Raw genomic sequence first — 12,164 nt, forward strand, 5'->3', positions numbered from 1 at the left:
AATATGGTAATCATTCATTACTATGGTACATATTCAAATGCTATATTACTGCCAATCTACACTGTAAAAAAATAAAAGTTAACTCAACTCAAACCATTTAAGTAAACCGGTTGCATTAGTTTTAAAACAAATACATTTGAGTACTGTGAACTTAAACAAATTGAGTCATATGCAGTTATGCACTTATATTTAAGTTCACACTACTTAAATATAAGTGCATAATTGCACATGACTCAAGTTCACAGTAGTTAAATGTATGTGTTTTAAAACTTAAATGGTCTAATGCAACCGGTTTACTTAAATGGTTGAGTTAAGTGAACAGTTTTACAGTGTAAGCATTACCATTTACCAGTACAGGGCTGGCTAATAAATCTGGTGTAGTTGCATACAGTCCCTCCGGTGACCGGTGTTGATCCTTAAATCCAGCCTGCCTATCAATTTAGAGTTAATGCATTTTGGTTAAACCTTCAAAGCTCCAATCTCTACTTATGTTGGTTAAAAATACAAGTACAAAAAAAATCAGTGTGAAAAGGACCACATAGAGGCAGTTTACACTTGGCATTAACATGCGTTTTCCTCAATCGGATCACAAGTGGACGACGTTAATGCCAGGTGTAAACGGTGTTCAAAACATTTTGAACGCGTCCACTTTCGACCACTTTCAACCACATCCAGAGGTAGTCGAAACCACTTTCGATCGGAACGCTTTGGAGTTGCGGAACGCAAATGTGGTTGAATGTGTTCGAACAGCCACACGCGACCGCCTTTTATCTAATCTGAGGTATTAAACACAAGTTTTACGTCTTTTTTTGACTTCTGGCGTGAACATACGGTGAACAGCGCTATTTTTAGCCTTTCATTGATAAAACTACTGTGGGTGTTCTCTGTAGTTTTGTTTTGAAAGCGTGAAAGTTGCGCGATCCTATTTCATCAATTGCGCTGAAAATTCAGAGAAAGCTCCAACATATAAACAACAAAACACTGTGCAGCATGTTTACTTGCTAAACAAGCAGTGGACTCCGACATAATATTAGTTTGCGTCCATATAAACTCATAATTACTCCCGTTCGCGTTTGAATGACAGCAGAGAGACTCGCCCACCGTCTCACGGACCACCCCCTCACAGTATTCAGGACAGAAGCGGTTTAAAGTGGACAAAAGAGACGGATTTAAATACCAGGTGTAAACGTAAAATGTCTCTCTTGACCACTTGTGATCCGATCGATGAAAACACATCTTAATACCAAGTGTAAACAGCCCCATGATACCTCTCATGAGCACAAGAAAATGTGACAAAAAAAAGACTTTCCACCTACCCTATTATTACAAATCAGATAAAGGCTCTTGAATGGGATGCAAACTACTGCGCTCTGCATTTACAGACCCTCTTTAATCTTTAAATCAGAGAGTGACCTGCTAATCACAGAGGCTTCTCTTATCCAGTATTCCTTCATCTTATACGTATTCATCTACTACCTGTGCTCTTTTCTCTGTGACAGCGAAAAAACTTTTCTCATATGCAGTAGTTTTCCATGTATAGGTTGAAGTTACTTCCATGGAAAACAGTCCCTGGGACTAATAAACCAAGGCCTGGTTAAGTTCTCTATTTCAGAAGTGCAGTAGAGTTAAATGAGCTCAGACCAGACAGTCTGCTATACGTGAGCACAGTGGTTCATGAGTCTTTTATTTGTTCACACAGTGAATGAGTCTGGTTGCATTAGACTGTCCTCAGCTCCTGCCATGTTAAAAAATTCCTGCTTCAACATCAAGTAAAACTAGCTCCTTTCTGTGTAAATGCATGGTAACTAAGGCCGATCGGGAATATAACAATCTGTAATCATATAACAATCTGTAGTGCAAATAAAGCTATTCCAAGAATACGTAAATAGCTAACATGATCTAACAGGGAAAACGGGGGCTACTGTGTATGAATTTGTACAATGTGAATTGTACAAAAACGTATGATCACTATGGCTGGGCGATATAACACAATTTGTCATACAATTTGTCCACGGCTATCCAAAAGCTTGTCAGTAAACCCTAATGATAGTAAAAAGGCAAGATAGAAGCCCCACCTCTAAACTCATGACTGTTGCAAAGCAGATCGCACCAAAACATTCAAATGAGTTATTAAAAATTCATACAAATTGTGAATTTTTTATAATGGTTATGACTTTCCATAAGTTTGTGCAAAAACAGCTAGATTCAAAGTTTAAAAGCTTTATTAAAAATATCAAAGCTGTGTTAAAGGGACATTCCTTTTTGGAATTGATTCAGTCAATCTCCGGATCTGTCTGTACCCCTTTTAGCATAGCTTAGCAATCCATTGAATCTGATTAGACCATTAGCATCAAGCTTAAAAATAACCAAAGAGTTTCGATATGTTTCACATTTAAAACTTGACTCTTCTGTAGTTACATCAACGATGGAAATGTAAAATTTGCGATTTTCTAGACCAATATGGCTAGGAACTATACTCTCATTCTGGCATAATAATTAAGGACTTTGCTGCTGTACCATGTGTGCAGCAGGCACAATGATAAGAGACGATTACCAGTTTCACTATAAACCACGATAAAATGTCCTGAAATAAAAAATATCGTTTAACAAGATTTTATTAAAGTATTACTAATTGTTGAAATTAACATTAAAGGCGGAGTGAACCATGTTTGAAAGCCATTGTTGATATTTGAAATCACCTAAACATACACGCCCCTACCCCAATAGAATCTAGACCTTCTTTTGATAGACCCACCCCACACATACGCAACCCAGGCAACGATGTTGGTTAGTAGACACGGCCCTAACTGCTGATTGGCTACAAGTGTGTTTTGGTAATCGTCCCGACTCCCTTTTCCAATGCGTTTTTCAAACATTTTCTCCGCCTTTAACAAAGATTAATAAATGCTGTATAATTTCAATTCATTATTAGTTCATGTTAACTAATGTAGTTAACATTAGTGTTAACTAATGAACCTTACTGTAAAGTGTTACCAAGGCATTTAAGGGATAATGTATTGTATTCATTCATGGTAAACTTATTAGACATTAGATTTTCAATGGGCCAGTGAATTTCTCTATTACTTAAATTTGATGTTTGTAATAAAAAAGACACTCAGTGTCACTCAATGTAAAGCCAAAGTCTGACAGAGAGTAAAATGATCAATCACTGTTAACTTTTTAACATGATGTTATGCTGTGTCACACACACACACACAACACCACACTAGTTTAACACACTTAATCAAACAGTACCATAAGATGTCAGATCCACATAAATAATGTCTTTTAAATATGTTTTAAGTACTTTAAAATTGTATATTTATTAAAGTTATGCATAACTAGTACTTTTTTTTTGTTTCAGCAATCTTCTGTTTGTCTCTTATTTATTTATAGACCTGATATCTGGTTTGAAATGGTAAGAATGTGTTGAGCATTTAAACTGATTAAATATTGCATGACGTGATCATATAAGCCTGATCCTTAAATGGCATTGGGCTCTTCAATGCAATCAGATTCTGTTGCTCGTTGTACACTTTTAACAAAGAAAAACAAAACCCATGTCCATGAGAGAGGGTCGTCAGTAAAAAAAAAAAGTTAATGGAAAAACAGTCTGGTCCAAACGCAGTAAGGGCCCTTTTCAACTCTCAACATGAATGTGGGGCCTGGCTATGTGAGGAAAGAGGGGAAGGGCCATTGCAGTCCTAAACGCCAAAGGCGAGGATGGAACAAGCACCAAACCACACCACACAATCTTCCAGCAAACACCAACACAGACACGCTTTTAAAGAGCGCTGTGGGGCCTCTAGACTCTCGTTCCCATCCCCCTTGGGATAGGGTAGGGTGTGTGAAGACCTCCCCATTGAAGACCCTGTGATAAGGCCCTGTGCCCCATCCCAGGTCGACCCTGCAGGAACGTAGTGAATGAACCTTTTGAGTGCCGCACAAAAGAAAGATCCCATGAAGCTTCTATTCTTTCCAACGTGTGTGTGAGAGCAAGAGCCCAAACTGATTAAATAAGGCCGGTTAATTACAGCTCCTGGTTAATAAAAGGCACTACAGAACGCAGGCTCTTCTCCAAGTAAAAAGGGTGGGGGAATTGCCTCTGGGAGATTGTGAATGAAAGACCTCCTCTCAAAAGCTTCTGCGCGACAGACTTTCTAACTAGGTCGTTCAATAACAAGCGCATCGCAGCCGTGCAATGAGAAGCCCGCACGGCGAAGTTTCACGTGAATTAAAAAATACAGCACAATGGCTTCGCTGTGGTTTACTTTACCATGGTGATACACAGCGAGAGGACCATCGGGGTGGCATTTTCTTCGCAGAAAGCCCAATCAAAGCGTACAAATGTTTTGCTGCATTAGACGGCGAAGAACATTCCCTTTGGATTGTTAAACCGAGCCTGGTATCCCAACAGGAAGGGGTTTCGAAAGCATACTTAAAATCCAGTGAGGGGACAAAAGAACAGTGACAATGGAATGAAACATAAAGCAGAAAATATATGAGAAAGTAAGTGTATACCCAAAAAGGACTCTTCTGCTCTCGTAGTCATTTATTGAAATCAAAGGACTGGACAGGGAACAGGAATAGCTTTCGGCATAAAACTCATGGACTGTGAGGTATTTGTTGCTAGCGGAACAATGGTGTTGTGCCAACCGCTTAAGACTTTAAGAAACTGGCATTATTCGATTATACATTTTTTTTGTGGGTTCAAAGACATGGTGTAATATTGGTCCAAAACACATACACGCCACATGTGTTTCGTGTTTGGTGAACTTAATTCTAGGCATTCAACAGCTTTCCTGCAAAATCCTCTATTGTTTGATGTAAAACATCTTGAATAACTTGTAAATAATATGTCCTTAACTTTCATTCAGTACTAATGCAACAGGGTTAAGTAACATGCTGCTCCATGGGACGTTTTGCAATAAATATTGTGGACTTCCACATGACATGGGGGCAAAAGGCGTGTTTGACAACCTATAAGAATAGCCTAATATAGTTATCTAACTGCGGTTATCATTTAAAACCACGGTATTTCCATTAGTCCTTTTTACACAGAGATTACGGACGATACACGGAAAATGTGTCCGTTCAAACGGTCAACAATTTTCCGGAATCTGTGCGTGCATTCAGACACATACCATAAAATTTCCATAAAGACACGTGACGTATTTTTGCACAGCTAATTTTTTAGCTAATTATCTATGATATCTCTCAAGAAAAACCACACGTGTGCATTTTACTTTATGACAAGATAATCCAATCTCTGCTTCAGTCCATGTTGACAACATTTCTCGCATGAATGTTGATTTGCGTTTAAATCCCTGTTTCAAAGAGCAGTTTTTGGTTGCAATTACACGCGTGTCCTCGCTAAGGCACACCCCTTGCGGCATTGTTTCGGCATCTTGTTCACGCAGAATGCTTTCTGTGTATGTTATGGCAATGTTTCTAGGTACTCTTTACGAGGACTGTTTTGTGTTTTTTACAGAAATTTCTGGGACCAAACTGCTGTGTAAATAGGGTTCATCGGATACCATCAGCGTGCCTTAAAACAAACGCAGAAACTTGTATAAAGACCAAGGGGCAACCTTTCGATCTCTTTGATAAAGCCAATACAGAAGTGAATTAAACTGTAATTCATCAACTGTCCACTAGAGGCTGGCTCCAAAAGGAAGTCAATTCCCATAGACCACCATGTTAAAACGAACAATTTTGGAGCAGAAATAAATGTGATGACAGTCTGGTACCGCCTATTTTAAGTTTAAAAAAAGCTCTTCACAAACCTATGGGTGACGTCACGGACACCACGTCCATTTTTTTTACAGTTAATGATAAAGAGGTATAATTTGAGTTCAGCACTTTCTTGCAAGGGCTAAGCCTGCATTATCATAATAATTTGCACCCAATTTTAAAGTTAACCAATTATACACAATCCAGGGAACTTAATGGCAACTTGGGGAGGTAAGATTTCAATGTTTTGTTCCCCGAGGCACTTAGTTTTTACATTTGACTTTATGGCAAGGTGCCCGATCATGATGGAAACGGCACTGTTGATCGCCAAATTGTTTTTGGATGGTTGGGATAAGTTGCTCTTAGAGGAGATCTGACAAAGTCCTAGCATTGATTATGAAATAATGGGCTGCCATCAGTCAAGATTTGCCACCGGAAAATTATTGACAACATGCCAGGGCGAACTGCAGAGGTCTTGAAAAAGAAGGGTCAACATGGCAAATATTGACTCTTTGCATAAACTTAATATAGTTGTCAATTAAAGCCTTTTAGGGGTGTACCAATAAATAGGAAATGCTGCTACATCCAAAAGCCAGAGGGCGCTGTCGTGTAGAAACTCAATATGGGCCGCAGAAGAAGAACCATTACACATGCAGCCCCAGAAAAAGGCTTAAGCATATATTTATATTGCTGTTATTTAGGTATGTTCATGATAATAAAGAATATGTATAATGATTATGTTTGACGAGTGTTGCTTTTCAAATGCATGTTATAAACGACTCAAACTAACAGTGATTTCAAATCGATAAGGACTTACCGATCCAAAGTCGTATTGCATGAAATAGCTGTGCACAATATTGTTATCCGACAGGTATTATTACACTGTAAAAAAATTCCGTAGAAATTACAATGTTATTGCAGCTGGGTTGCCGGTAATTTACCGTAGATTTACATTTATGTTATTTACTGGCAAGAGTTTGTTCAAAGTTAAATAAATTTTAAATATTAACAAGTCTTTATCTTTACAGAATAAAAATATACAATTACAGCCTCATGCAAAGCATTCTGGGAACCAGAAATCATCATCAACCTTTTTCTGTTTTTTGCTTCAGATTTTGTTTCCCAGAATGTTTTGCTTGATGCTTTTTTTTAGTTTAATTCTGTAAAGACAAAGACTTTTAAATGTTTAATGTTCATTTAACTTTGAACAAACTCTTGCCAGTAAATAACATAAATGTAAATCTACGGTAAATTACCGGCAACCCAGCTGCAATTTCTACGGAATTTTTTTACAGTGTAGTGTATATCTGCATTTATCGTCGCATCCCTACCTTTGACACTTATCAGACACGTATCATTCTCCAAACCTTTGGCCACAGCAATACAATATGTACATTAAACGATAGAAATGAATGCAATAGTATAGATTTCAATTTCAGGTGTATGTCAAAAAAGCATAGATTTTCTCTGACCATCGTTCAATTTTTTAACACAATCACACGTCACAATGATGCAGAGCTAATAAAAATTTGATACAGATGAAGTTCATTTTCGTGGGAGGGTGGTGAAAAAACAGATGTAAAAAGCACCAGATTCTAACCGATGCTGCATAATCAATCCAGTATCCATTACTTTTTACACATGTTTTTGGAATTAGCATCATTATTCAATTAGGAGGCCTCAGCTCAAATAGCCCCTAACTTAAACCACAGCCAACAGCTTGATGGAGAAACAGAGAGAGTTCAGTCATGTCTGCGGAGTAATATTTCCAATAAAAAAAAGTAAATATACCAATGCTGAAACTTTATTTAAAACACTCATGGCTGATGATTTTGAACAGGTGGTACTGGGTATTTTTGAGAGGAAACCTGATTTAAAAGCTATCATTGGTGGGAAAAACGCCAATATTCTGTTTTACTTAAAGACAGAATTACAACAGTTTATTTAATATTGAATTGTCTTCTTGATTCATAAAATGCTTTTTTATGCACCGTAATTTTGCTTTTGTAAATTAACCTGAAATTCAGCTTCAGCCTCAAGCCATCACATCAACACAAACACAGCATTAACAAACACTGGGACTTACATAACATGGCCTGAATCAAAGCTAGGATGCAGGTGTAAAAAGGGTTTGTCTACATATGAGGTCAGATATGTTTTAATGGGCGCAGGAATATTTAAACTGGAAGCAGACCGTCCCGTTTTGTGGGAAAAGCCTCTAAATAAATACACAGTTCAATTGAAGGGAGGGAAAATCGATCCCATCAACAGATATTCTGTGGATTCTGCCAATGCACGAATGTGGCTGTATAACTCATTTGTTGGATTTACAACCAATTTAAAAGTCCAAATGCCGCAGGGAGTGTGTGTGTGTGTGTGTGTGTGTGTGTGTGTGTGTGTGTGTGTGTGTGTGTGTGTGTGTGTGTGTGTGTGTGTGTGTGTGTGTGTGTGTGTGTGTGTGTGTGTGTGTGAAAGAGAGAAACACACACACAGTAAGAGAGAGGTAGATTATTAACATCTGAGTGTGATGAAGAAAGGGGGAGCTTGTATAGTGAGGCACAGATGAAAGGCCATTTGGGTTGCCCCCCTACTGACCACTTCTGAGCGCGCTCCCTCTGAAGTGCGCGCTTTAGCAATTTGTTGCGAAATTACACCATAATCTTAGGTGTGTAATATTATATATATATTTTTTTTTTTTATTGTCTTAAAAAAAATCGGATTTACTAAAATCACGTTAGTAATTAACTGCGAAATTTGTGTGAATTTCACACACACATTGCAGTGTAGTTATTCGTTGTCGAACATTTATAAATAACATTGCTAATAAATAAATGCCAAATGCACAAGACAACAAGACAATGCACAATAAAATAAAAGTCTGCAAATGTAAAGGATATTTGCTGTGTGGAATTGCATTCTTAATTCTATTATTTAACTTTACATCGAAGAGAACAACCTCCTACCAGTTAAACAGTTAATAGTATAAAACTAACTGAATGAACCAATGAAGCATTGCAGATATTTCTGAGAAATAAATGAACAAAGAGGAAGTAAAATAGGTCAGGTCTAAAGTGTTTTCAAAGACTATAAATCCTTGCATTCAGGTGATCATACAAAGCATTTAAAGCATGAATACTGACGCAGGGACATCAATAACCTACAATTGTGAAGACTTATGTCAACAATGTTTTAAAAAGTCTGAATAACTTTTAAAACATCGGCCTTTATATTTTCTATTACAAGGTAATACAACTAGCACGCAAAGCAAAAGGTAACTAAACAAAATAAGAACACGCAGAGCTCGCAACAGTCATTTAAACCTAACCAACTTTGACTTTATTTCACTTCCAAAGTTATTTAATATCAAGACAAAACACAGCAACGCACAAACTGAAATGGTATCCTTCAAAGAACTGCATAAAAACAAAAAGATAAAGTTTCAGAAAGGTGTGTTTTATTACCTGCATGGTGAGAACACCCAGCTCCTGTGTAGACAGCTTTTCCATCTGCACTGCCAAAACTTGAGCCTCCTCCAAGATGGAAAACTCACTGTCTGCTCCACAAAATCCACCACAAAGAAAGACAAACAAAACAAACATGATCCACTGTGAAATCTTCAAGTTACTCCAGCACGATCGGTAGTGTCTGTCCCACGCCGCGAGCGAGAATCGAGGTAAACCCCGCGATCCTGTCCGCGAGCGGCTCGCCATTATGGCTCGATGCGCTCCTGCACGCGAATACAGGAAAACTTCAGCGATTACTTCCCAACTTTCCCTTTTCACTTCTCAAACTTTCCGATTTCCAGCGGGTTCGGTAAGTTGCATCAAGGCATAGTTTTAAAAACTCAGTCGCTGGTTAGGAGGGCAACATTAGTTTCTTTGGCTGTTGGCGCTGGGTAGTGTGTGTGTGTGCGCGCGCAGGAGCATCACAATAGGAGTGAAAAGCAGGAGGCGCGTCATCCAAACACCGGTATGGATTCGCCTGAGAAACTGGATTTGGATTTACTACTCGTATTTTTTAGGACTTCCCTTCAGGTTTTCGCTCCATGAGCCCGTGTTGCAGTGCAGTGGATTTCGAGTCTCACAATTTCTAGACTAAATAAAATAAAATATTTTTAAAAAAGTATATTTAATATAAAAAATTATCAAACACTACGAAGCAGGCTATCTCAATTTGTATTTGGGTTATCAAATTTTTTCTCATTTAAAATAAGTTGAAGTCATCCCAAGGACCTCTTGAAAGTCAGTTGAGGCCACATGTCTCCTTGAAATGTCATTTAAAATTCATCCTTTATTATTTTCACCTCAGTTTTATAAACTGAAAGTTATTAAAAGAGATTTTAAACAATCTCTGGACTACTTAACATCCTCAAATGTATATAAAACATTTCCTTATAAGTGTGGCTTTACTGCATTAAAGATGACATATCATGAAAATCTAAATTTGTCATGTTTAATTTGCTATAATTGGGTCCCCAGTGCTTCTGTCAACCAAGAAAATATGAAAAAGAACTAACCAGTAACTTTGTTTTGGTAAACCATTCTCTGCAAGCATGTGAAAAAAATGGGTAATTGAAATTTGGCTCCCCTTGTGATGTCAGAAGGGGATAATATTGCCCCTTAATCTGCACTATTCAATCACAGACCTCCCATTTAGTGCAGAGATCAGCTCATTTGCATGTTATAGGACACACCCAAAAATGGCACAATTTTGTTCACACCTACAAAGTGGCAATTTTAACATGTTATAATAAATTATCTGTGAGTATTTTTAGCTAAAACTTCACATATGCACTCAGGGGACAACACATCTTAAAAAAGTCTTGTGAAATGTCCCCTTTAATATAAGTTGTGGCACACCAATCTAGACTGTTAATTGTATAAACAGAAATTTTGAAACTATTTGTAATAAATTCTCATAATATTAATTAATTAAAGTCATGATGTATTAACTAGATTATTTAATAAAAAAAATATATATATATATATTATGTTTTAGGAACATGTTAATGATGTACAAAAAAAATTCTTCAGGAATTTAATTATTATTGAAAATATAGGTATTTTAATTCCCTTTAGAATACTTAAATACTTTTACCTTCAACATTTAGAGCGAAAGAAATGACAAAGATCTTTCCCTAGACAAAATGTGGTTACAACTATCACTCAATATTCAAATCCCCAGGACTTTATACCCATCTTGCAACACAGTTACTAACCAAAAAGCATTTGAATACCAGACACAATGCCCATTCTTCACTAACAGCAAGCCAGAAGCATAACAGTGTGTGTGGTTTGTGGATACATTACTATGATGTTTGCATATGCCAACCCTCAGAAAATCACTGCTGTCTCCAATAAGTTGAATATAGCAAATATGTCATCTAATCTGTGTGGTAAAACAGCCTGTAATGAAAATGGTGTGGTATGCTTCAAGTGTGAGAGAATGCGTGGTATCTTGCAATGAATGTTTTTCTGTGTTAAATAGACTTGTGAAACACTGTATTTTAAAATTTAAAGCTAGGATGCATAATAATGTGGTCTGAACTGTGGTTAAGATCGGTTCAGGACAGTCATTTTGGGCAACTGAAGATTCCTATGGTTTTGGAAAAACACCCAGCAGGGTATCTTTACACAATTCAACTAAATAGAGTCAGAATTTGGTCTTTCCATGTACTTAACCATCATGGCTGCATGGACAACCTTGTTTATCTCACAGTATGTTCAGGTGTTATGTAAAAATGTGCACTGAAAAGAATGCGTCTCATTAAAGCTTGTTTGATATCAAAATTTTATGCGCACTTACATGGTTGGACCAAACTACACACGTGCTGAAACTGGGCATTGATTAAATCATTCCTGCTGGGAAATTTGTGCGTATGTGTGTGTTTAAGAAATAGAGATAGAAAGGTTTTAATTTACTTACAAACAAAAAAATGCTGGGTTATTTTTAATTCAGCATTGGGTCATAAAGGGACGAATCCAACCCATTGGGTTGTGATTTAACCTGTGATGTTAAATGCTAAATTTGTATCAACCCAAAATGTGAGCTTGAAGAAGAATTCAAGAAAAGAGACTTGGAAAAAATATTTTAAAAGATCAATGCTCAAGAGAATGACCGCTGTAATCAAAAGAGGATCATCAAAATATTTTCCCTGATATGCTGTAGTTTGCTTTTTTGAGAAATAATTTTGACAAATAAATACCTTTACCAAGTTGAGTATTTTCTCCATTTTGTACCATATCTTGCCCATCGATTGCCCTCAGAAGGCCTTTATTGAAAGCTTTGTGGATTACATCTACTTCTGTGAAGATTGGATGGACTTTTTTGGGCTTCAAATCAGAAGCACCCTTTACTACCATTATAAAGCTTGGAACAGCCAGGACAATTTTTAATATAACTCAGATTGTGTAATTCTTAAAAAAAGATAA

The 12,164-nt window shown here is 37.1% G+C and overlaps 1 protein-coding gene across 1 annotated transcript in view; it reads right to left on the bottom strand.

Annotated features, from left to right (window-relative positions):
* The window catches only part of cachd1 (cache domain containing 1), an 89,404-nt gene extending 79,744 nt beyond the window's left edge, over nt 1-9,660 (bottom strand). The window contains exon 1 of the mRNA XM_065239863.2: nt 9,195-9,660. Coding sequence (XP_065095935.1) covers nt 9,195-9,443 — 249 coding nt within the window. The 5' untranslated portion in view covers nt 9,444-9,660. The remainder of the gene's footprint in view (nt 1-9,194) is intronic.
* Between the last annotated feature and the right edge of the window lie 2,504 nt (nt 9,661-12,164).

The sequence above is a fragment of the Paramisgurnus dabryanus genome, chromosome 7 (genome assembly GCF_030506205.2).
Source record: "Paramisgurnus dabryanus chromosome 7, PD_genome_1.1, whole genome shotgun sequence".
NCBI lineage: Eukaryota > Metazoa > Chordata > Actinopteri > Cypriniformes > Cobitidae > Paramisgurnus > Paramisgurnus dabryanus.